Source organism: Osmia bicornis, chromosome 11, assembly GCF_907164935.1.
Source record: "Osmia bicornis bicornis chromosome 11, iOsmBic2.1, whole genome shotgun sequence".
NCBI lineage: Eukaryota > Metazoa > Arthropoda > Insecta > Hymenoptera > Megachilidae > Osmia > Osmia bicornis.
In genome coordinates, this window is record NC_060226.1 from 2,506,385 (window position 1) to 2,531,750 (window position 25,366).

Below are 25,366 nucleotides of genomic sequence, written 5' to 3' on the forward strand. Positions count from 1 at the left end.
CGCGTTTAGAATTCGGGAAATCGAGAGGAAAGCGATCCTAGGATTGACTCGATTCTGAAACCCTTAATCGCGACTCGGCTGCTAGTAATCTTTCGCGACTGCAACGCTAATCTTCGTAAGGAGAAACATTTAACGCTCGATGCAACGTAAATCATCGAATGACCGATCGTTCTAATAGGCGATAATGCTCGAAAGATGATTTATGGGATACAATTTGTATATCCCCGATCTAATTGAACGGCAATTAAAACGGCTCGTCTGTCGCGTTATCGCGACAGAGATGAACGCCACTGAAGCTATTCGAATTTCTTTATCACTCTGTACAGGGCTGGTCAGAAAAGATGTACATCGTTGGCGAGTAGAAATCGATAAGCCTTTTACCGTTTCGTTATCGAGTTACGTTAGGTAAAGAAGGGGTGAAAAAAGAGTTAGCTGGTAAAAGCAGCGAAAAGAATTTTTGCTCAACCGTCGAGAGAAACATCGTTCTCCGGCGTCGAGATCACCGTGTGTCGACGCTCTTTCGATTCGATTCTTACAAGAATTTTCAAACTCTTCGATCTTCTGCAGTATCGCGTCCTTGTCCTCGTCGCATAGATCAGCCCAGCCGCTTATGTCCTGCTCGGGATCGTCTATTCTCTTGGTGCTGGCCCTCTGTTTCGCGAACACCTCGAACAGGCAGCTGAGATGATGCCAGGCCTTCATCTTACCGTCGGCGAACGGGTTAGCCATCAGCTTCGCGATCCTCACCGTGTCCTTGTCGATCGGGCACTTGCACTTCTTGCATTTCGCGCGGCCGGTCTTTGCGCGCTCCACCGCGAACGGCTTCTCATCTTCCTTCTCCTCGTCCGACATTGCCTGAAAAATCGAACGACCAGCCGGATAAATGGTTGACAACGCCAGGTATACGAGAAGGAATTCGAAACTCAAGCGAAACTAACGTTTCGTCGTTTTCTTACAAGTTGCAGGGTCGAGTTGCAGGGCTTCCGTTTACGAAATCTCTTTCCTTAGCTTTTATACTTCTCGTTGTTCGAATAAAAACTGTCGAAAGACTCTAGGAACCGTTGTGACCGGAAGCGATGCGGTGATTTCAGGAGTAGAGGTGCGCTTTACGCGACAAGTAGTATAGGTCGAGGATATGTCCGGCGTATCCTTTAAAATTACAGTTTCGTTTCTTTTCGGAAATATAATTATCCTTCTGACGTTTAAAACTCATTTGAAATGGTTACAAATGGTATTCGTAATAATAAAACTCGAGATTGAATTGTAGGCTTTAATTTCAATTCAAATTTTCGCGCGCGAACATTCGCGCCCACGTGACTGGGCCAGACGCCTATATATATGAGGCCCCTTTCGCCGGATCGTCAGTCGCCCCCAGGCTGCCGATGGGGAAGGGTGCAAATCCGGGACACGAGGATTTTCCCTGGGGTAGCCTGATTCGATCGCGAGTATGCGTATTTCAATGTAAGACGTCTATTGGCTGGTTGCATCGGTGATGCGTCGAAAACGAGGAACTCGAACCGCTATCAATCCTGTATTATTCCACTTGTGCAACGAGAACATTCTCATAGAAGATAATTCTCGAACTGCGCCCGGCAATTATCGTGATCGCGATTACCGTCGAAACATTGTTTCAGCGAGACCTTCGACTCCGCGTTGCGTCATCCTTTCGAAGCTTCGATTTCCGCTATTCGTCTTTCAACGTTTTTCCCTCGTCTCTATTCCGTTGGATTGATTCGATATCGCGAAAGAGAAGTTTTCGAATGTCTTTGAAAGAAATCGAAAGAGTATCGATCGGAGCCCCAGGGGAAAAAGGCAAAAATTCGATGCCTCGGCTCCGCCATTTTGCCGGGCGTGCGATTTACCGAGAGATAGGAAAAAACGAGAATTGCGCTGATAAGAGGAAGCCGTTAATTGAGCGAGCCCGATAAGCGGCGAGGGGCTGTTATTGTCAATTAACGCGCCGATTGGTTGGCATCGATGCCGTCGTATTGAAACAGCGACAAATAGTAGCGGGTGACCGTGGATATCAATTTCTAACCGTTCACTCGCGTGTCTTTCAATGAATCCCGACGCGTTCCACGGTATTCTTTTTACAAAACATTTCTTCGTCGTCGTAAATAGAAGGAAAGACAATTAGTCGAGTTTTAAACGAAAGAATTTCATGTATTGGAGCAATGATTTGTAAAGAAAGAGATGTGAAATTAGAGAAAATAAGAAGAATATGAAGTACAAGACTGTGGCTCTCTCCATGGTCCGCCATCCGTCCGTCTGACTATTGTCGTTCCTATTCTACTTGCGCGTACGAATCTCGAAAAGAGGCCCACCTGTAGGTGACCATAGGATATTTCCGAACATCCTCCAACGAAATTCGATGAAAATTCAACAAACTGTCCCAGATGTTGCGTTCGATGTAACGAATCACCAGGTCTTCTCGATTTCGTAGGAAAACCGACAATGATCGCGCGCCAGTAAGAATGATTCTTCTTCTGAAAGAGAAATCTCGTTATTTTCCGGCTGTTTGAACAGTTCGAAGGGTTTCTAATCGCGCGAAATCCCTTCCATCCCTACCTGGAATCCTTTATTTATCACGACGATGATAAAACCGATGAAGAAAAGGAAGAAGTTGCAAAGAGGCGAGGGAAGAGATAGGGTACGGGTAGCAACTTCCGATATCATTTAGACCAACTTTTTGCGACGCGTTAAGACATAAGCCTGCTCTTAAAGAACGAACCAACCTGAGCAAACAAACTGTTCGGAGTTAGCTATACTCTCGTGAATTAACCCGGTGCCACGGATTTACGATTCCTGTAACTTTCATCGTGGATACTTGGAACCAGCAACTGTTTCTTCCCCTTCCTCTTATTCTGTTCTCCCGCGAACGTTTCGTGGAAACTGACAAATATCGATTGTTTAAACTCCCACGGGGTCACCGGTAATCGGCATCGCTAATTCCCAGCGAAGTTTCCCTTCAATCAAGTTCGAGAACACGAAGGAGCGCGGAATTGTAGAGAGGCGGTAGGTCGATCGCAAATTGCAAATATCTTTTCGTTTTGATTTTCGTCAAAGGGAAGGACGCAGATGAACGCGGTATGCACGTAGGCGTCGTCGGCGGAGGCATCCTCGTGACGAGGTAGGAACCTACAGGTGGTAGGAGGTGCGATGGCGGGCGGCTAGGTGGTGGATCCTGCTCAGAGTATAATAGAGGGTGCAACAGCCCTCTCTGCTCACTCTTCGAGCACTCATCGTCCCGTCGAAAAGTGGCAAACATACATACACACGCGTGTTTTATCGTCGTTCGAACGAATTCGAAGAAATTCTAACGCTTTTGTGACCGATCGTTTCGCGGAGGATTCTTCGTCGAGAAGAGAAAGGCTTTCCAAGTCTGACCAAAGGTACGACTCGATTCCTTAAGAAACTACTCTAACACTTTTCTACTGTCATCCTTTTCTTACTCATCGATTCTTATCGTTTTTCTAATGTTCGTTGATAGAAGGGTTAAATAAATTCGCGGCAGTGAACGTGTGACAGGTGTTCGGAGGATCGAAAGTTTCGGTAACGAAGGGTAGAAAGAATCGAGAAGATATTCGAAGGATCGAAGCGATTGCAATCGGGCCACGCTCGATCTGTTCGGAAGAAAAAAAAACGGTCCGGATTCGAACAATCGCGAATTAGTTGGCAATTTTCCGTGCGCAAATGCCGAATACGAAACTGGCCACCGTTCGCTTATTGTTCGCTGAATAAATACGAGTCTGGTCCGCGATCTATCGATGCGTGAGACAGGGGAAAATGGTACGGCACGGTCCATTGAAACGACGCCCCTTCTTGATTCTTCGTAATACTCGAAAATCCGTCGAATTATTTTCATATCGAAAATTCGGAGTTTAATTAACCGCGAATTACGAAAGCGTATAGAAAAGAAGATTCTTGTACTACGTCGAGGAGAAAAACGTCGTTGGGAACGTATTCGCGATTACGGAGGAATGATAAAAAAGAAAAAGATGGACGGGCGGAGGCGGGAAAAGAGGGAGGAGCGATAGCGGAAGAACGAATCGGGAGGATGGTATTCGAAATTACTCGATCGAGTTTTCGTAGGCGAGTCGAATTATGTAAAACGTAATTGCGCGCACCCCTGGCCGATGTTATCTGTCCAAACAAGCAGCTCGGGTCGCCAGATAAATTACCCGGCTGAATGAATTGACGCGTTTCTTGGGTCATCGAGGATCATCCCTTTGCCATGATAAGCGTAACGAACAAGCGGATCTCAGGCGGTGAGAAGAGAGGAGAGAACATTGGGCCGCGGAAAAAGAGGGAACGGATAAGATTAAGAGAGATCGAAAACGAGGATCGAAGTCGAACAACCTTATCAGATGCGTCCCGTTCGTAGACCAATCGTTAGATAATTTTAATCGTTACGCTTTTTCTTTTATTCTTTCCTCCTTTTTCCCTCCGTCGAAGCGTGCGAAACGAAATTTCATAAAAATTTGAAACGGCGGACCGCGAAGAGTAACCTTGAGAAAATCTTGTAACATCGTATACATATTTGTTCGACGGGCATCGCGTCTTCCTAAATCACCATAAAGGACTAATAAACCATAGGTAATGGAACGGAATTCAGCGACAAATGGAAACCTAGCATCCTAAGTTATGCTTTGACTAATTATCGTTCAATTTCGACGCGAACGAACAGGAGTTCGCGTTCCTGTTTTTAATAAAATCATTAAAAGTTATACATCGATCATCGGTCAGACTCGAGGCTGAGAACGCAACAAGTGGAAAATCAAAGGGGTTTTCGTTACCTGTTTCCCTTTTCACGTAGATGAAATAAAAAAGAAACAAAACGAGTGAATTACAATTGCTTTTCTTCGCGTTTCGAGGGAATCGATTGATAAGTTGAGAATCCAATTAACGTAGGTGCAGGGGAAGACTAGCAATTATTGTTTAGGGAATCGAATCTACTTGTTCGAGCAGAAAAATAAATCCGAAAACTATTTCTCCACCTCCTCGAACTTTTCCCGTGGCGCGTGAATTATTTTCGACAGTGATCCTTGATATTTCAATATTGTTTCGCCGATTCTCGGCCGCACTTGACTCGGAGGAAAAATGATGGATGAGGAACGGACCGAAAAGAGAGCGCTCCCTCTTGAACGTTTCGATAAACGCAGAGATTCGTGACGAAACTCCAATTCATCTTATCGTCGAAGATAAGTCACGCGGCGTTTTCTTGCAAAGCGAAAACGATCACGGTATCGAAACTTTTCTCGATTTCGCTGATTTCTCCAAGTTTCTCAAGGTTCGACAAGCGATCCCTTAGCTCTGTTCACCCCTTCGCCGTGGCAACTCGGTTACCGCACTTTGAGCCTCGATGTTACGCATTCATGACTCTGATATCCACCATGTACCCTGCTAATCAACAACTTTCAAATTGCCAATAACGCTGGCCACGCTGCAAAATCTCCCAAGGATCGTCCTCGATCGCATCGCACCACTTTCGAACGGGGAAAGAATTCTCCAAGTTGCTACTTTTCTTTACAATTCTTTCTTCTAACGTTTCGATTCTTTTCAGTGACAAAGAGGATCAAGGGAATGAGGGGAAGGTCCAGCGCAAAACGGACGAGCCTGTGTCTGCTGGCACTGTTGTTCTGCCTCTCCGGCGACAATCTCCTGTTGGTCGTTGGAGAACCAGAACCGATCCCATCGGAGCTTTTCTACAGCGAAAGCTTAATCAACAAAGCCGAGAAATTCGTAAGTACCGCGTTCATTTTTCTTTTTTCTTTTCATCCTCCGGTTCTCGTATCGAGATGATTCATGAAAGATTCGGGTCCGCTCGTTCTTAGATACTGTTCAACAAGCTGAAGCAAGTGATCGAGGAGCAGAAAGAGGTGGAAGAGAGGAAGAAGGAGTTGGACGATATGGAGGTGATGATCGGAACTGTGCTGGAATCAAGGACGAAACCCAAGACGAGAAACGGCGATTACATCGAGGAACTTCCGACGCCCAACGCGATTATCAGTCCGCGCCCCTCGAAACGTACCGCGATCAGCTGTGAGTATTCGTCCTGATTATTTTCGTGTTTCTAGAATTTCGAATCGCCCTGTTTTTTCACCCTCCGTCACTCTCGATTATTCCCTCGCCTACGCCGGCACGCGGGCAGACTCCGCGAGAAGAGCAGATATGCTCGCGGAATCGTGGAAAGGGGAAAAGCAACCGCGGATTCCGTGTCCTGAAGCTATTGCTCGCAACCTTCAGCTGGCCCTCTCTTCCTTACCGCGATTACCTACGGAATAGACTCGAGATCCGTACGTGAGCCGGCTTTGTAATCAGCTTCTCGGATGAGAAACTCCGACGAAATCCAAGTTATTCGCAGCGGGAAGTATATTCGCTTCCTTAAGTCCGGGAAACTAGTCCGAACCCTTTCGCCGCAGCAACGTTCGTGATCAAATGTCACGGGATATTTGATATATATATATATATTCTTGATAAAGTAATTTTAAGGATAGTTTGAGATTTCGTGCCCCCCCTCCGGGAATTCAAGGATTTCGTCGAACGGAGAAGAAACCGAGAGGACGGCAAACCAATCGATTACGCCAATTGACTTTTGATTCACGTGACGTCAGGGTCGTGTCGATTCCTTCGTTGAAAAACAAGTCGCCGTAATGGATCCCCACCCTGAGATCTAGCCGAGATCGAAGCGGTTTCGATCGATCAATGATCGACGCTAGAACGAATTTCTCTCTCACCGCGACACCCTCTTCCCATCGAACTCTCCTCTTACTCTCTCTCTCTCTCTCGAATAATTCTTAATATTTTCTATGGTTTTTCTCTTGTTTGATCGTTTAGATATGGCCCTGTGCCACTTCAAAATCTGCAACATGGGTCGGAAGCGACAGCTACACAATTAAAAATATGAATGAAACGTAATGGTTGGCGGACGACGACCACGTCAAGAGAATGGTCGAGAGCCTCTTGCACGGTGCCGCATCCTCTCTGCCTCGATAAAACGATGCGAAACCCGCGTGCAAGAGACGTGATATGGGAAACGGAGGGCCACCGGGAAGATCTTTCTCGGTGGGACGGAATTGGTGCAGCTTGTGAACAAAATAAGGACGCGAGATCATTATTTCCAATCGGCCGATAAAAACACACTTTGCAAACAGCCATGGACGTTCGATCGACTCTTACTTGCAAAATGGAAAATCGCTTCGGATAGTTTTTCGAAGAGTTTCTTGGAAACCTTTAGGGATTACCTAGGAACCTTCCTTAGGGAGGCATAGAATGAAAATTTCTCAACGACACCGTCTTTTTTGAATATCCTTTTTCGTCCAACAAACTCACGTTGTTGCCCTACCTACACTTATCATTTTCTTTCTTTTCTTCTTGCTTGTTTGCTCGATCGAGAGACGAGAGGACTGTGACTCCGACTGGCTCGGATCGAGTCCCGATTACCGAAAGAATTATTGATGATGTGGCGAGCAACACGGTGAGGAACGATAATGCACACGCGTTTCGCTCGTTAGTATTCTCTAGTATATACGTAATTTCATACGTTCGAGGACACTACATTCCCCCGTTTTAATTTTCATTATCAAACTTCTTAAGACAACGGCCTAGGGAGATGAATGCCTAGGGCTTTCTCTTCGAAGTCTCAACAACGGAAGAACACTAATTTTAATTAACGATCCTGAACATGTTCCGAAGAAATATATAGAATTTATTTCAAACAATTGCGATGCAATTTCAAACGCGTTGAAAAAAAAAAAAATTGTGGAATTATCTGGGGACGGATAGACGAAGAAAAATAATGATCCAAGAGTTTAATACGAAAATTATATTATCTCACTCGTTATCAATGTGGTGGATACACGGATAAGAAGATGATTTAAACGTTTCATTATCTTTTTTCTTTTTTTTTTCTTTCTTTCTTTTTTCATACGATTTTTATTGCACTCGTGGTTTTATATCTCTGAACGATTGCACAATTTTTTCTCGTTTCGAAAACACGCGGCGAAAGAAAAAGAGAATGAAAAGTATCGATCTTATTTCAGAGTGAAGTGTCCTCGACCAGCCATCGATCGATAATCGAAATGGCGGATAGGTATTTATTCGTTAGCTTTAAGTGAGAAGGGTGCAAGGACCGAGGCTTCGATATTCTCGAGATTGTCTACGAAAGAAAAATAATAAGAAGAAAACATCGTGCATACCGACGGTAAAAGTTCTATTCGTTGATTACGATATTCAAATTTCTCTCTCTCTCTCTTTCTCGCTTTCTCTCTGGATCGCATGCATCTCGACGAATTAAACTAACTGTGTCTTGTCTATTCTAAAATGAACACTGCAGAAAAAGTACAAAAATAAATGGGGATAATGTTGAAAGAGAAACAGCAAAAAAGAATGTATTCCTTTTTATAGCGAAACAGTTTTCTTCGAAAGAGGTATTTCTTTTCTCTTTGATTCGACGTTAAAGAAGGAATCTGTGCATCAACGATAACGTGAACGAAATTCATACAGAGAGGGAAAAAGAGGCCGCCTGCACCCTTCGATAAATTATTTATATTTGTTTCGTGAAAAGAAACGTAATCCTTTTTTATTTATTTAACCCCTATCCTAAAGACCGTTACTTTTTATTAACGCAACCTCCCACCCCTCGATTATGAGAACGCATCAATGTTTATGCCAAATCAACAATTGTATTTTATACACGACTAGACGTCGATTATTTTCTACGGACACATTATTTTCACTATTTATAATTTAAATATATACTACGTGTATCCACGTGAAATCTTTCATAAATCATATCTCAACAGAAACGATATACCCCTCTCTTACTGTGTCACATCTTTAGACACGATATCGCTTTGATATCGAGTTATATCGAGTCGAATCGAGATGTTGACATTGAAGTATTGTGCAACTTCAAAACACGAAAGACAACAAACGTTGCATCATCGCGTAATTTCGGAATGATAATGTAACGAAAACGATAGCAACAATAAAAAGATTGTAATCGTGTATACTGCATACATCTAATTATCTGTTGTCATTATTACTTAGTTGGAAACGATCGGAATCCCTCGAAATAAACTATACGTGGAAACAAAATGGCTTTTGACTTTGAATATGCATATTTAGTATTACGACGGGGGGCCGCCTCTCTTTCCTCGATCTACTCATTTGGCAAATTGTCCTTGATGAATTATAAAAAACATTGAAACTAATTAAAATAAAGAGACAGTGGACATGATTACAATTATTATGCAATGGTAAATTAAAATCTTAATGTTTTTTTTATTTGGAGAAATAAACGGAGCGCGCAGAGTGCTGTACAAAGTACACGTGTTCGGTCGTCACGTGAGAAAAATAAACAAATTAAACGCAAATTAATCTTACGTATCGCGATAAATGTTTCGTAATCGGCTAAACGTAATCATCTAATCACAATCTTTGAGTTATGTACAGTTAGATCGCAAAGAAACGTATAAAGCATGAAAGTACAATTCGGTCTGTAATTCGTATTATCTTCATAACCTCAAACTACGTGAAACCCGGTAAATTTCAAATTCTTACCAGCAGTTACAGTTCGCTGAAACGTTAGCGGTCTGGGGGGGGGGTTCACTTGAAATTTGATAAGCACAAAAACAAGTAAAAACGCTTTCTAAATGACAGAAATGTCATTTTAAGAGCACGCTGAATCACCTAACACAGAAATTTATCGCCCCCTGTACGTTACTTTCACGAATTTTCGACTGAAAGTAACCGACCGATGAACTTGTAGCATGCATTTTTAGTTGGTAATACTGAAGCTTTAATCTGCTATCGATATTCAATGATAAATATTATAGATAATAAACAATCAAATAAATTTAAGAATGACTTTATTTGCATACAAAAGGAAAGCGATTATTTTACAAAATAGATTTACGTATATTTATGCATTTTATATGCATACATTGTCCTGTAGCAACGGTTGGTAAAGAGTAGAATTATTTACATTATTTCCTTTTTTGCTTGTATTTATCTGATCTTTCGTATTTCTCCGTGGAGCGATCTCTGTTACGCTTTTTCTTGTGATCTGAGTGACGTTCTTTATGCTTTTCGTGTTTCGAATCCTCGCTATCGGAATCAGAACTTTCTCTGTCCCGTTTCTTCTTCTCATTAGCATATTTTTTCTTCTCCCTTCTATCCCGATACCGATCTCTGCTCTTCTCTGTATTTCTATCTTTGCTTTTATCTTTGCTTCTTCGTTTTCTTTCTTTTCTACGTCTAGAATCGTATTCGTACCTTTCATCTCTATAGTGTTCTTTTCCTGCATACTTTTCCTCGTTACGGTAGTACTCTGGATTTCCTTTAAATTCTTTTCTACGCTCATGTTTTCTAAATTCCAGTATTTCCTCCCTCTCCTTTCTATCGTTTTCCCTTCGACTTCTCACTTGATTCCCTCTAAATTCATCTTTTCTTTTGCTTCTTGAACTACCTCTAGCTTGACTTTCTTCATCCTCTTCCTCGTCGTCATATTTGTCATTAAAATACTGTATTCCTTTACCCTTTCCTCTCCATCTCATTTTGGCAACCGACTGGGAAAAGTCCACGTGTATACGACGGTCATCGATTAACACGTTGTCCATTTTAAAATATGCTTCTTCGCAGCTTTTACGCTCTGCAAATTCGATAAACGCATATTGCAAAGAATCCCCAGTTTGTTTATCTCTGATAACTTCGCACCTAGAATGAAAAAAGAAACGGGATCGTTACAGAGAGAAAACGATAAAGAAAGTCTGTGTTCGAATTTACAAAATTATCCATACCCAACAATTTTTCCAAATCTGCTAAAAATAATTTCGAGATCGTCATCGGTCGTAACAGGATTCAATTTACAGACGAAAAGAACGTTTTCAGGAGGGGCCATATCCGCGTCTGGAATATCGCCTACGATTTCCAATATCGTTGCCCTTGCCTTTGCTTCTTTCTCTTTTTGCATTTCTGTAATTTCTTCTATTGTCATCCCAGCTGTGTCGTCTATCACTTCGTCGGCTCCAATTCTATCGCTCTACAAATACATTCACCCGTGATTGCGAAACAATTTTGAAATACTGAAAGTAAAGGATAAAAAATGAATGTACCATTAAAACTTCTTTTGTAGGTGGTGGACTCTGATCAGGTACAACAAAATCCTTTGGATCCTCAAATGGATCCTCCAAGATAACGGTATGGGATATACGTATATCTTGATAAGGTCTATGGTCCCCATCACAGATGGTTTCATTGAACTTTAATATAATTTCTAGACCTTCTGTGATCTCACCAAATACGCAATGTTCTCCATCTAGTGATTGCAACTCAGGTGCAAGAGTAATAAAGAATTGAGATCCCAACATGTTATTACCACAATTAACCATAGACAACAAACCGCTTCTATCATGTTTTATTTTTGGCATTTGTTCTGCCTCGTAATATCGTGCTTTTTCACCTAATACTATTCCATAGACACTTTCTCCTCCTTTGCCAGTACCGGTAGGATCTCCAGTTTGAGCAATAAAATTGCTCTGAACGGAATGAAACAAATTCCAGTTGTAGTATTTTAGTTTGCATAATTTTAGGAAATTCCGGCATGCTGTAGAAAACCATTTAAATTAATATTATAATAAGAGAAAAACTTAACCTCCAACTTCCTTTACTACTTACTTTGAGGGCGATCTTCGGTGTATAGATCGACAGTAAAGTCCCCTATTGTAGTTTCAACTACAACAGCCATGTTAATATAATTTGCTTTCTTCTTTTATATTAGAATTAATTTCATATTTATTTATTATTTACATAAGAGGACATAACTTGAAAGCATCGCACGGCATGACATTTTAAAACAATGATTACACATAAAAAGACTTGACATGCTTTTATCCTCGAGGGATCATTATTTTAGGGATCCCAGACACCCCCAGTTGAGGTTTTCCTTTTTCCACACCTCGTATTCACAACCAAAAAGACACAACTTTGACTCTCTTTCATTGTATTTTTTTTAAACTATTCAAAATCAGCACGAGACCGAAAAACTATTATTAAAATAATTGTTTGACAAACTTGTATTTTAAAAAGTCCGCCATAGATAAAATATTTTTTAAATTCGACCCTGGCTCCATCTATACGAGAATGCCGCAAACTACTCAACAACTTATCGACTAGGTTTTCGAAACTACTTACCGACTAGTTTCCGCTACTTCTGGATAGATGGCGATAGTGCTCCTTTGTTTCGGCAAACCAGTCGGTAAGTCGAATAGTTCGCGCCATTTACGTAAAGATTGCACTACGGTCGAATTTTGGACTCCTGTCTGTTTGCTGGGAGATTTAATTTATCAATTGATTTATAATAAACGCGTGTGCCATCAAATTTAACAAAAAACATTGCGGCTTTTTTCAATTTTATTCAGTATCAAGTATAACAAAATTGCCTAGATAGGTAGAAAAATAAATCAAATATGTACAATTTGAGTTTACAGATGACTGATAGTGTTATGTTTCTTATCTGCTAAGATTGGTCTCAAGTAAACCAACTTGTGTTTGTAAGCATCAGGAACCAAAGCATTTAAAACCATATGCGTTATCGCTGCAGTAAAGCCCCAAACACGATGCTTTCCGCCTAAATAAACGGGCAAGGTGTAATTGTCGCGAAACTGAGTGTATTGACATAGAGAAAGATCGCAAAGGTTCCTAAGACTGATAAAGAAAGCTTCTTCCACTTCGTCCTTATTAATTTCAAGCTTTTCTGGATCAATTTCCCCGAGGTAACCAAAAACGGCTAAGACTTTGACGTTTTGTTTATCGATCATGTTGCTGAATGCCCAAACGTCGACTTTCTCCTTTGGAATTTTAAGCTCCTCCCAAGTTTCTCGTAACGCGGTCTCTTCAAGATCACGATCTTTTTTGTCGTGCATTCCGCCAGGAAATGAAACCTGTCCACGATTCAAGGACATTTTCGTAGATCTTAAAGTATACAAGAAACCCAGTTCGCCTTGGTGCAAGCATAACGGCACCAAAACAGCGGCTTGATTTATCTTCTCCTCCAATTTAGGTGCTTTACGTGCTTTAAATTTCTCGATAAATTGATGTCGATTCTTCTCGCTTAACACCACATCCGGTTTTAAGAGATCCAAATTGACGCTACTCAGACGTCGCTGAGATTCCGTTAGCTTTATTGTAAAGAAAAAACATGTTGTAAACGTAATACTATCTTTTTTGTTGTTCCAAATTTTAAACGAAGCGGATGATTTTATAATTTGAAGGTTAATATGTTTCGATTTTATTACCATAAGTTGAAAATGAAATATTTGCGAAGGACCCGGCATCTAGCAGACGTGAAAAGAAGCACACGAGTGTGTTATCTGTTAGTTGTGTAAAAAGAGGGTGTACTTACGAAACATCGTTGTAAACAGCGAAAAGAAAAAGAATGTAGTTTCATCATTACAATTAATATTGTGATTGTGTTTCTTGCGTATCAATGAACGAAAAACTATATCACAAGAACTTTATACGATCCAGCACGTTGTTAACTTTGACGCTTAATTTTATTCGGAATTTCTCACAATATGTCGCCTTCGTGTTGGTTTTATGCACAACTACTAGATGTCTGATCAATCGAGTTCAAATAATTTTTCTTTGAGATCATCCTAATCGATGCATCGATGATTCGTTTATTTTTGTTTATATCTTTTTTAACATAAACATTTTAGACCTTTGACTCGAGAAGTCTCTCCTGAGCGATAATTATTAACTCTTAATCGTTCGTAACAAGATGCACACTACAATTAAAATATTCACCGAATCACGATTGTCCACCCTTTAATCACTGCAACGGAATGAAATTATAATTGTCATTGGTAACGTGTACATACAATAATTTCTTACAGCAGTTTTTAAAGGTAGAGAAAAAAAACAGGAAGGCTGTAAATATAACCTTTCACAATAGGCGTTACACGTTACGTGATCGTAGTCACAACGAACGAAGTACAGCACCTACTTACTGACCAAATTAACATTTATTTGAACAACAGTTGTCTTGTGAAGCAACAACCTGCTATTTTTCTCAATGCATAATCGTCTAAATCACGTTTTTTCATTCGACTTCTACGGTTTAACTCTCCGCGTTGATCGTGTTCTATTTTTAATTTAACATTGAAAATATTTACTTCAACAGAACTATCTATAACTCGAAATGCAATTTTAGCACTTTGACGTATGGTCAGGCTGGAATTCCGTTCATGGAGTTGAATAAGCGAAATAAAATATCGTTGTTATGAACAGAATAGAGGTTCTCATGTTCTAACATATCATAGTATAAAATATGAACTCAGATTATATGAAAGATAATTGTCATGTTTTGACCTGATGCATCGGTTAGTTCCCTACTTAACCCTAATCTTGGAATTTTAATCTAAACCTTTTTATGTTTCAACGGAAGCTATTCGATTTTAATGTTTTCGCATTACGAAATATTTATTCTGTCGCGACGAATAGATCCACAGTAAAGATCAAAAATATTGTTGCCTTCGAGGGTTAAATACATTCAAATGCATTCTAATTATACTACATACGTCGGAGCGTCTACTACTAATACATTATGAATCGATCCGTCCGAGAGAAAAATGTTGGAAACAGTCGCTAAAGTTTCAATTCGACCGTATAACTGTTGAGTACAAAATCAATGCATTTATCTTGTATCCGAGTTTGTATATAAGTGATAATGCTATTACATGCACTTATTTGTGCATCATATGTAAATGTATCAGTAGATACATTTAAATAAAACACGTTTAATAATCTATTGAATTACAAATTGTGCTAAATTGTTCGCATTAATTACCGGATTTAACCTACTTTAAATAATTAAAAAATTAAATCGACTGTACTCTCTTCTGTAATAGCATCGTTAACAATTTAAAAACATGCTTTTAAATTTTCAAACGTGAAAAATTGCGTTCTCGTGAAGACGAAGCAGAGCCGATTAGTTCCGAACATAGCCGAACGAAGTTGAATCATATTCGATGCGGTTTGCCTGTGATTACTGACATCGCCGTCGCGCTGTGTATCGCTCGCAGTCACAGAGTTCTGTTTGTGGAGTAAAACACGATCGTTCGTCGCTTTTGTATCTTCGTTTTAAACAGTTATCTAAATCGCATCGATGTGGATAATACGGGCGATAAGTAAGAGTGATACCTCATCGCATTAACATCAAGCTACAGTAGAAAGAAAATCGTTCGATATCAAGTACGCCGTTAACACGCGCTATGAACTGGTTTGTGTTTTCTCGAGGTCACCGACGAACTTTGACAGACGTTAGTATGTCACAAGCCAGTGTGATATTACTTGTGCTCGGTGTTTGCAGTATCATCGTTAAGGTAGATTATTCATCTACACCACTATAATTCGCAGAAGAATTTTAAGAAGGGTTTAACACGTACACCACACCCCGATATAAAACGTTTCGCATTCGTGACGTCACTTCGACTGATTCTCGTGAAAGCCTATCGTTGACGCTTCGCCGTCACGTTCGACTGAAGAAGTCTATTAAATTTAATTATACCTTTGCCTTATTCGTTAAAGGGACATATTACCCAATATGACCCCTTAAGCTTTATTTATTGGGGCGAGGTCAACACAGAGATTTCTTTTTTTACTTCCCATTAACGTCGATTTTCCTGCTTAAAAGAATGTGGGAAAGTTACTTTCAACTTCAACTATTTTGTACCTATATCACTGACCTATTATCAAACTTGTGTTGATATTGATGCGACATGGGATTTAGTCTTTTCTACATTATATTCATTAATAATATCGAGCAATCAAATGATTTTCACAAAAATAATGAATGGAATTTACCTAAATGACTTCATTTAATATCTATCTCTGTTCTTATCAAATGATTGGAATGCTAAAGCCTTTGTGTATATTCCTATAATGGAAGACGATGATTCATTACGTCTGAATGTGTATAATAGATAAAATGACAAATTGATATAATAATTACATATATATTTTCTAAGTACTAACAAAGTAGATAAAACATAATAAATATACTTTGAAATAAGATTTAATATAGAATACTTTGATTCATCTGAATTCTTTGTTCTTTTAATAATAGGCATCAGCAGCAGATAATGGCCATTGTATTTGGTATGGAGAGTGTTACCAGGATGAGATGATGCACAAAAAAAATTGTCACTATATTGGGCCAGCTAAGCCATTGGATAATGAGGGACAAAAAATACTTGCTAAAAATTGTCCTCATTTAATCAATGATTCCGGAAATGGGATTAATACTTGCTGTGATACAAACCAATTGCAAACCATGGATTTCAATATTAAATTAGCAGCTAATTTTATAAGCAGATGCCCTAGCTGTTTAGATAATTTAGTAAAACACTTTTGTGAATTTACGTGTAGTACAAAACAAAGCACCTTTATTAATGTTACTGATATACAGGAAAGTGATGGTAATTGAATTTAACATTGAAATCTTTTATTTAAATTTTCGAATACAGACTTATTTAATATTTGTTTGTTTTACAGGTAAAAAGTATGTCAATAAAATAGAACTTTTTATAACAAACAAGTATCTTGAAGGTACTTTTAATTCGTGTAGTAAAGTATCTGTACCTAGTACTGGACAATTAGCAATGGATATAATGTGTGGAGTATGGGGGGCCAGTAGATGTACTCCAATGAAATGGTTTCATTATATGGGTGATGCAGAAAACAATGGTTACGTACCTTTCCAAATTACATATAAAAATACAGATGAACCAGTTGGTAATTTTACACCTGTAGATCCTATTGTTACTCCTTGCAGTAAAGCATTAAATGTAAGCAATGAATAATTTAATAATAAATGTAGTTCATATCAGTGAGATTAACAAAATAATGACTCTTTATTTTATAAAAATATTGTAGAAAAACACACCAGCATGTAGCTGTGTGGACTGTGAAGGTAGCTGTCCAGTGCCACCTCCGGCACCTCCTTTACCAGAACCCTTCACTATTATAAGCTATGATGGCTATGCTGTGGTTATGATAATTACTTTTATAAGCGGCACAGTTCTCTTTGTCCTATCATTAGTGTGCCACAATAATAGGAAGAAAATAGGTAAGAAACTGAAGTTATTACTTAAGAATATGTGTGTCAGATAAAGTTAGAAGTTTTCACATAGTTTTAATTCAGAAAATTTTTAATGCATCTTTTTTCTTTTAAACTTTACATTGTTTTTTCAACTCAGCAATATTTTCATAATCTTTTTTTTTTTTCTTTTAACTTTGCAACAGTGATTAATCTTTCATGTGATTATCATATACGCTGTTTTAACAGGACAAGCAAAATTTAATATAAATTATCCTAATCTCTAATCCATACAACTGACCTTCCCTTATGATGGTTACAGGATGATTTTGTTGTTTGGTTGTGGTTTAAGAATTAACTTGAAAACTTTTGCATCATGGTGTTTGGTTTCATAAACGTTTGTTATTTCTTTTCTTAATTAATGGTTTATAAGTGTTTAATAACATAATGTATGAAGGTTCTAAATAATCGTGTCGAAAGAGATGCAAAAAGTAACATTAAACCAGTTAATAATTATCATTAAAATAAATGATTATACCATAATAATGTTAGAAAATTCAAATAGAAACATAACAAAAATGTAAAAATAGAAAAGAGTGGATTTAGCATCAGTTGTATGTACGGTGTGCGTGTATGTATAGTTGCACGAGGTGAGGAGGTAGGAAGGCAGGTGGGTAGACGTCTAGCTGCAGGGTTACATCATTCAGGAGATGGTGCCCGTATTGCTCTCGCCGCTGACCAGGAGGATAGTCCACTTCAGTCCAAGCGTTCCAGTACGTTTCTATCAACTGTATCTTCAATATGTGGACTTGTGCTTGTTCTCTGACTTTTTTGTTATTGTACAATTTCCCTTCATTTTTATATTATGCTTAATCAAATCTTTATCCTATCACCTTAATTTGTTTTCCAAGTTAAATACTTTTTCCTTTATTTTGTGTTGTCGCCATAACATAAATTTTTCTATGCTAATGCATATTTGGTCACAAGGGACATAAATTAATTTATTATTTATTAGAGAGAACTTTTCATTTTACTTATCAAGAAAAAAATTATTATTTGTTTCAACAAATTTTTATTCATAACATTGTTATTTTTATTTTCGTATTTACATAGTTTCATATTTTCTGCACTTTTCAATATCTTATAGAGGCATGCAAACTTGCTTAATTGTTATAAAATATGTTTAACATTTAAAGTCGCTCCACAAAGATAAACAAATGTTTGTCTTTTCTCTTGTTGTTCAAAGCTTCGTATCAATTACTCTAGATTGTATATTAAAGTGACCTGCTTTTGTTATCAATTTCTTTATGTTGTCTAAATGTTTTTATTGCAGCTCGTTCATCTTTGCGTTGTACTCCTTAATGCAATTGAATGTATCAATGCTTAACGTAATTGTTTTACAGCACGACTTAAGTCTGTTTCATTTACTATAACACATTTTGGTCGTAAACATATACATTTTCTTGTTCGTAACACAAACACTTTTATAGGTGTGATATCTGCAGATGAGTTGCCGATTGGATTCGACGAAGAACAGCAATCGACTTTGATCGAAAGATTGGGCGCCAGCACTGATAAACTATTAGCGGAATTTTTTTGTTGGTGGGGTACAGGTATGATAACATCATTCCCGGTAATATTACGCACGACAGTGCACTTTTAAATTATCAATAAAATCAAATTTCAGCATGCGCTTCACGGCCGTGGTTCGTTCTCTTTATTGGATTTCTTTTCGTTGTTACTCTGGGACATGGAATAAAATATATCCACATTACCACGGACCCGGTTGAATTATGGGCTGCCCCCCAGTCTCGCTCACGGGTTGAGAGAAAATATTTTGATGAACACTTTGAACCGTTCTATAGAAACGAGCAAATAATTATAACGTCAGTAGGTCTGCCAAATGTAAGTTTAATTATGAATAGAATGAAGTTGTTTATCAACAAAGTACGGCAAGATTCTAAATAAAACATTTTCAGATTGTACATAACACATCCAATGGTCCAATAACGTTTGGCCCGGTGTTCAACGATACCTTCTTGAAGACAATTTATCAGTTACAAGAGGGAATTAAACAGATCGTTACGCCGAATAATTACACTTTAGCGCATATATGTTTTGCTCCATTAACAGGACCGTTCACTGGACCACCAACAGTTTCGCAATGTGTTATCCAAAGTATGTGGGGATATTGGCAAGATAGCTTAGAAAATTTTGATTCCACAAGTGTGGACGATGATAACTTTACTGTAAATTATCTGGATCATTTCAGAACTTGTTCGCAGTAAGTGATTGAATCGCATTTTATTGAATTTAATACTATGTTAGTGGAAAATTCACCGTGTATTTCACTTCAGAAACGCGTACAATCCTGAATGTCTTGCACCTTATGGAGGACCGGTAGAACCCGCAATCGCGGTTGGTGGATTCTTGTCACCTGGTCAAGATCTCCATAATCCTTCGTATGAAAAAGCCACAGCGGTGATATTAACTTTCCTAGTGAACAACTATCACAATAAATCCAAACTAGCTCCGGCAATGGAATGGGAAAAGAGGTGAGTAAACGAAACATAATGTTGTAACGAACAAGATAAACTTCAAAGTATTTCTTGCATAAATGGTATCGTTATTTCAGTTACATTGAATTTATGAAAAATTGGACAGCGACGAAAAAGCCAGCATTTATGGATATTGCTTTCACTTCAGAACGATCTATCGAAGATGAATTGAACAGGGAGTCTCAGTCGGATGTTTTAACTATCCTTGTATCTTACATTATCATGTTTGCGTATATCGCGATTTCCCTAGGTCAAATGAAGTCTTGCAGTAGACTATTGGTAATGATAATGGAAAACAGAATTTCACAAATCTCTTTTTTTCTCTAACGTGTGTTTAATATTAACATTCTGCATTTAGATCGATTCTAAAATTACTCTCGGCCTTGGCGGTGTACTCATAGTATTGGCTTCTGTCGTTTGTTCCGTTGGTTTGTTCGGTTTCGTTGGCCTTCCTGCCACGCTAATTATTATTGAAGTCATACCATTCCTTGTCCTTGCCGTTGGTGTAGACAATATTTTCATTCTGGTCCAAACTCATCAAAGGGAAGGTCGTCGTCCAAATGAATCAATACCTGAACATATTGGTCGTACCCTTGGCCAAGTTGGACCAAGTATGTTGCTTACCAGTGTATCAGAAAGTTGCTGCTTTTTCCTTGGTAGGTGTTTTATATCGCTTCTTATGAAATGAGAGTAAAAGATAATCTTATTGGAATATTGAAAATGATTCTTTTGTTTTAAGGTGGATTATCCGACATGCCTGCCGTTAAAGCTTTCGCTCTCTATGCCGGTATGGCATTGTTAGTAGACTTTGTACTTCAAATAACGTGTTTCGTTAGTTTGTTGGCTTTGGATACTGTTCGCCAAGCGGTATGTAATCTGTTTAATAATATAATACTGTAAACAGTTTTACGATCCAAATATGTTGTAACTATGTATCATTTTTGTAGAACAACAAATTGGACGTATGTTGTTTCATTCGTGGTTCAAAGAAAGACGACGGAGAGGACGTAGTAAATGGAATTTTATATAAAATTTTCAAAGTTGCTTACGTTCCTTTATTGCTGAAAAAAGGAACCCGTGCATTTGTTATGATAGTGTTCTTTGCTTGGCTCTGTTCGAGCATCGCTGTTGTTCCACATATCGAAGTCGGTTTAGACCAAGAACTTTCCATGCCTGAAGACAGTTTTGTCTTGAAATACTTTAAAGTAAGTGTAATATATTAATATATTTATTACAGAGTAACGAATTAAAGGTTATTCTAACCATTTTCATTATTTTTCTTGCCAGTTTTTGAACAGTTATTTATCTATTGGCCCGCCAATGTACTTTGTCGTAAAGGAGGGTTTAAATTATTCTGATCCGAGACAACAAAATCTTGTGTGCGGTGGTCAATATTGTAATAGCGACTCGGTATCCACTCAAATATTTATTGCATCCAAACAGTCAAACGTGTAAGTAACATAGACACACTAGTAAATGTTAATTGTGTTAAATATTAGAATAAGTGTTTAATACCGTTGTTTATTTAGGACGTACATAGCGAAACCTGCATCCTCGTGGTTGGACGATTATATCGATTGGTGTGAACTATCTAATTGTTGTAAATATTTCAAATCAAATAGTTCTTTTTGCCCACATACAGGTATTGAATTAGGATTTATAAAAATTTGAAATAGCGTTAAGCGAACAGATATTAATATTACATTTATCTTTTACTTTAAGAATCTATCAAGCGCTGTGCCTCGTGTGAGATCACTAAGAATAAGTTCGGTCGTCCGGTACCAACGGACTTTGAGAGATACGTGTCATTTTTCTTACAAGACAATCCCGATGAGACTTGCGCCAAAGCAGGTCATGCTGCTTACGGCCATGGCGTGAATTATGTTACCGATCCACAAACAGAATTGTCCAAGGTTGGAGCGTCCTATTTCATGGCTTACCATACCATTTTGAAATCGTCCGCCGATTATTACGAATCGATGAGAGCTGCAAGAGCTGTCTCAGCAAATATAACTAATATGATCAACACCAATTTGAAACGTATCGGTGGTAATTCAACTGTTGAAGTTTTCCCGTACAGCGTATTTTACGTTTTTTACGAACAGTACTTAACAATGTGGCCTGACACATTATACAGCATAGGAATATCATTGATTGCTATTTTCGTGGTGACGTTCTTTTTGATGGGCTTGGACATATTTTCCTCTATTGTCGTTATAATAACAATCACAATGATTGTTGTCAATATTGGTGGTTTAATGTATTGGTGGCACATAACATTAAACGCAATATCCCTAGTTAACCTTGTTATGGTAAATATACAGAAGATGAAATATCTAAACCCGTTGAACGTTACTTATATTAATGATTTATTTATTTTCTGCAGGCCGTAGGAATCGCTGTCGAATTCTGTAGTCATTTAGTACATTCTTTCTCTGTATCAGTAAAGACGACTAGGGTTGAAAGAGTCGCCGATGCATTGACAAATATGGGAAGTTCTATCTTCAGTGGCATCACTCTCACAAAGTTCGGTGGAATCGTGGTACTTGGTTTTGCCAAAAGTCAAATTTTTAAGGTTCGCTTTAATAATCAAATTACAATATTGCTACTGCCCTATTTACATGGTTTGCTAATAAATTTTCTCTATTACACGTTTACAGGTATTCTACTTCAGGATGTACCTGGGTATCGTATTATTCGGGGCAGCTCATGGTTTAATATTTTTGCCCGTATTACTCAGTTATATCGGTAAGTATGATTGCTTGTTTTATTTATGATTTTAAAATTCAATTTACATACAAATCATATTACTCCATCGATATACATATACATATGAAATCACACCAGTGCTGCTTGAACAACACTGTTCAATACAGTTTTCATATCCCTTTCTACGACGTACAATTAAACATACAAGAGTGCTGTTTATAAAATGTTATATTTATTTAATGCGTTCGCTTATATTACGTTTACTTTTCTGTCTGTTTTCATATCGGTGTATATAAGTTTAACTTGAAACAATTATCTCTTGAAAGGACTAAATAAAGTCAAGTTACAGTAACGAATTAAGCAAGCTTCTTCATTGCTTCTGGTGGTTCTAGGCACACCAATGAACAGAGAAAAGCTGGCGAATCACAAAAGAGCAATGCAAGCAAATCTGGACAACGTGCAGGAGACTTCTTTGAATCATCGTGTAAGCAAACTCAATTCTCCTCCCACACCCACCACAACCACACCTACGTTCAGACCGCTCGAATACGAAAGATAGGTACGCAGGACACTAACATTTTCTACACTTTAATTTATGTTACGATAACGTCACTTCTTTTTCGGCTTTTCAATACTCTATACACAGCTTTCTACGACGAATCGCTTTTAGTCGGTCAAACGACGAAGAGACATGCTTGGTAATTTACACGAAACAAGTATCGAAAATATTTTCCTTACATCGTTCAGCGTAATTTCCTTATACATACTTCCTTATACTGTTATTTATAAATTATCGGTACTTTGAGCTTTTCTTTCTTGAATACTCTATCTTTCCGTATCACCTTGAAAGTAAAATTTACGTGTATTACAAATCAAACCCGTGTATGTTGATGAGTGTGGGATGGAATATCTACTTTCGTAAGACATGCTTTTCTCTAAAAAAATTGTTTCCTATCCTATTTTTTTGGTTTGGTTTTTTCGTTATTGGTAAATTACCTTTTAGCTGCAAAACTTGTTGTTTTTAGTTTTTATATTTTACATGTGCTCTTGTGATTAGCTAGTGTTACATATACTCGAGCATTGTGTTGCTATAAAAATGCTAGTTATTAATTTAATTGTGTAAACGCCAATGATGAAAATCTCTATTTCTTTTCTCTATGTAATATTCTTTTCGATTATATGTGAATTACTGTACACTGCCATTTATAGAATTATTAGAAAAGGGGATATGGAAAGGATGAATTGCCACTGGTGAACAGCGCTTGCTCATATCCTCCTCCTTTGTTTTAACATTATCACTCTTTATTTTTCCTGAAGCACGTATAATTTTTATTATAAGTTTCTTTCTGTACATATATTTCTAGATGTCTGTTGCGTCGAATAAATGGCAAGGTAAAAGTATAAATTAAATACAATTGTTTGTTATTATCTTTACAGGCGTGATGCCGCGCCGAGGGCGTAGAGGAGCCCGCCAATGTGCCAGCAGGGCTAGAAACGAATTTAGGAGCCAGGTACAGGGGCCTGACTCTCCTTTGCTCCAAAATGACAACAATCAATTCCCAACCACTTCCTACGCCAGTGTGAACTCCATAGATCCGTCAGATCATAGAGTGATCTTTTAGCACTGATCATTATCCGAATTAATTAACACTATGACTTTTGTATTTAGAGAGACTGAAGATGATCTGCTTAATATGATACTTAACCATTTTTACCATCATCAACATTATTCTTTTCAAAAGGTTGAATTGAGGTTGAATAGGCTGAATGATTGTCTAAAGAATTATGTGATCAAATTTGAACTATGAAGTTCATACGTGGTTATTTTTTTGTATTTAGGAAGCGATGAATTTCAGATATGATTAATATTATTATTATCATTAATTTCGTAAGGTTACATTATATTTAGGGTATTTAATTGTGAAAGAATTCTAATGCTGAAGCTTTATTATGTATTTGCAGTAAGTTTTAAGGTGGTGCGATTAATCGAATAGATTGAAAGTACCAAGGTATATAATTTAGTTTTCTGGTACTTTTTTTTTTTTCAATGAAAAATGCGTAAATGTGCGTTGCTGCATTTTCGTCGTGCTTTAATCACGCGGATGCATTTTTTATCGCTGGGAGAGTTCAGTTTTCGATATGAATGTCATATAATGATGGGGAAAAAGAGATGACTTCTCAGCGGTATAACGCCGTTACATACATTTTGTATTTATGTATGATCAACAAGATTGATACTACGAAATTTATTTTAAAATTCTTTGTACAACGTAAATACGAAATGTCACTCGAGAAGAGAATATCAACCGTCCTTAGTCGAGATAAAATATTAAATAGAAACAGATTTGTATTTATGCTGTACAAATCATTGTACATATATAATTTCAACGTGAGAATGTTTTCAGTTGATAATCTAATATCCATGGCATTAGTATCAGAATACGTGTTTCTACCTTGCATTTTATTCATTTCAGTGGCATACGATAATATTCCAAAAATAAATTTGATACATTTCATTATAGATTAACGTTAGCAACAGTTATCAGAAGTAGTATATCTTAGAAGGAAAAATTTGTTTTATTTTTTATGCAATCTGCAGACTTTTTAAATAATTGCTTTTTGTATTATCTTGTATTTTATATTGACTTGCATATGTGAAACGTTGATCAAATTGCAACTAAGTGTTCAGAGCCGGATAGAAGATAGAAGATGAAGTATTACCTTTGTTTAGTTGCTGCTTAGTTTTTTAAAAGTCTAAAAGTTCTAGCATTGTCTGTTTAAAAATTATGGGAAAAAAGGGAAAAGGTCGTTAGGCTAATTAGTAAAGGAGAACAACGTGTAAACGTTTAATTTTTTGTTGCATGCTTTATTGCTGTAAAATGTCTCGTAAGAAGAGTAACAATTCTGCTCAGTGTCTGTATTTAATTATAACAGTATTCTTTTTCTTTCTCTTTTTTGTATGAAGTTGAACGGAGAAAAGCATGTGTGACTTTCTCGC

At 37.9% G+C, this 25,366-nt stretch overlaps 5 protein-coding genes across 12 annotated transcripts in view; 2 read left to right on the forward strand and 3 right to left on the reverse strand.

Moving 5' to 3' along the window:
- Positions 1-7,292, forward strand: part of LOC114879445 — a 9,751-nt gene extending 2,459 nt beyond the window's left edge. Inside the window, exons 2-5 of one of the 2 annotated variants that reach the window (XM_046287911.1) lie at positions 3,067-3,392; positions 5,564-5,742; positions 5,835-6,042; positions 6,838-7,292. In XM_046287911.1, coding sequence (XP_046143867.1) covers positions 5,584-5,742; positions 5,835-6,042; positions 6,838-6,899 — 429 coding nt within the window. In that variant the 5' untranslated portion in view covers positions 3,067-3,392; positions 5,564-5,583 and the 3' untranslated portion in view covers positions 6,900-7,292. The remainder of the gene's footprint in view (positions 1-3,066; positions 3,393-5,563; positions 5,743-5,834; positions 6,043-6,837) is intronic. The other variant, XM_029194363.2, reaches the window with a different exon arrangement.
- LOC114879442 (DNA ligase 3) overlaps positions 1-9,764 on the reverse strand; it is a 25,417-nt gene extending 15,653 nt beyond the window's left edge. Inside the window, exons 1-2 of one of the 2 annotated variants that reach the window (XM_029194359.2) lie at positions 9,565-9,764; positions 537-855 (exon numbers count right to left, since the gene is read on the reverse strand). In XM_029194359.2, the coding sequence (XP_029050192.1) occupies positions 537-852 (316 nt within the window). In that variant the 5' untranslated portion in view covers positions 853-855; positions 9,565-9,764. Of the gene's footprint in view, positions 1-536; positions 856-2,324; positions 2,413-9,564 lie in introns of those variants that run through there. The other variant, XM_046287909.1, reaches the window with a different exon arrangement.
- A 91-nt stretch (positions 9,765-9,855) lies between these two features.
- LOC114879443 (peptidyl-prolyl cis-trans isomerase sig-7) lies at positions 9,856-12,047 on the reverse strand. Its single transcript, XM_029194360.2, has 4 exons — positions 11,680-12,047; positions 11,118-11,608; positions 10,803-11,044; positions 9,856-10,719 (listed from the first exon to the last, which is right to left on the reverse strand). Exons 1-4 carry the CDS (start codon positions 11,747-11,749, stop codon positions 9,990-9,992), a joined length of 1,533 nt encoding a protein of 510 aa, XP_029050193.2. The 5' UTR covers positions 11,750-12,047; the 3' UTR covers positions 9,856-9,989.
- Positions 12,048-12,396: 349 nt separating this feature from the next.
- Positions 12,397-14,397, reverse strand: LOC114879444 (mitochondrial coenzyme A diphosphatase NUDT8). The gene is made up of 3 exons (XM_029194362.2): positions 13,946-14,397; positions 13,406-13,837; positions 12,397-13,181 (listed from the first exon to the last, which is right to left on the reverse strand). Exons 2-3 carry the CDS (start codon positions 13,451-13,453, stop codon positions 12,486-12,488), a joined length of 744 nt encoding a protein of 247 aa, XP_029050195.1. The 5' UTR covers positions 13,454-13,837; positions 13,946-14,397; the 3' UTR covers positions 12,397-12,485.
- An 85-nt stretch (positions 14,398-14,482) lies between these two features.
- Positions 14,483-24,708, forward strand: LOC114879441 (NPC intracellular cholesterol transporter 1). 6 transcript variants are annotated; one of them, XM_029194355.2, is made up of 20 exons: positions 14,486-15,386; positions 16,130-16,481; positions 16,558-16,850; positions 16,939-17,131; positions 17,743-17,874; positions 18,592-18,714; positions 18,789-19,006; positions 19,081-19,385; positions 19,459-19,656; positions 19,737-19,938; positions 20,018-20,315; positions 20,399-20,526; positions 20,607-20,864; positions 20,947-21,110; positions 21,189-21,301; positions 21,382-21,971; positions 22,046-22,234; positions 22,320-22,407; positions 22,761-22,852; positions 23,806-23,895. In XM_029194355.2, the coding sequence occupies exons 1-20, from the start codon at positions 15,276-15,278 to the stop codon at positions 23,809-23,811; spliced, it is 4,053 nt and encodes a 1,350-aa protein (XP_029050188.1). In that variant the 5' UTR covers positions 14,486-15,275; the 3' UTR covers positions 23,812-23,895. The 6 variants fall into 6 exon arrangements, with proteins under 6 accessions (XP_029050186.1, XP_029050190.1, XP_029050185.1 ...); XM_029194354.2 differs by having other exon boundaries at positions 22,761-22,927; positions 23,806-23,893; XM_029194353.2 differs by lacking the exon at positions 22,761-22,852 and having other exon boundaries at positions 14,483-15,386; positions 18,607-18,714; positions 23,806-24,708.
- Positions 24,709-25,366: the final 658 nt, after the last annotated feature.

Excerpts from the sequence above, each read along its gene's own strand:
- LOC114879441 (XM_029194352.2), top strand. The coding sequence starts at position 15,276 with ATGAACTGGTTTGTGTTTTCTCGAGGTCACCGACGAACTTTGACAGAC. Across the intron at positions 16,482-16,557 it reads TGATATACAGGAAAGTGATG|GTAAAAAGTATGTCAATAAA; the intron begins GTAATTGAATTT and ends TTTGTTTTACAG. Across the intron at positions 19,939-20,017 it reads AGTCTTGCAGTAGACTATTG|ATCGATTCTAAAATTACTCT; the intron begins GTAATGATAATG and ends TTCTGCATTTAG.
- LOC114879443 (XM_029194360.2), bottom strand. The coding sequence starts at position 11,749 with ATGGCTGTTGTAGTTGAAACTACAATAGGGGACTTTACTGTCGATCTA. Across the intron at positions 11,045-11,117 it reads CTACAAAAGAAGTTTTAATG|AGCGATAGAATTGGAGCCGA; the intron begins GTACATTCATTT and ends ATGTATTTGTAG. Across the intron at positions 10,720-10,802 it reads AGATTTGGAAAAATTGTTGG|GTGCGAAGTTATCAGAGATA; the intron begins GTATGGATAATT and ends TTTTCATTCTAG.
- LOC114879444 (XM_029194362.2), bottom strand. The coding sequence starts at position 13,453 with ATGATGAAACTACATTCTTTTTCTTTTCGCTGTTTACAACGATGTTTC. Across the intron at positions 13,182-13,405 it reads GCTGTTTACAACGATGTTTC|CTAACGGAATCTCAGCGACG; the intron begins GTAAGTACACCC and ends TTTACAATAAAG.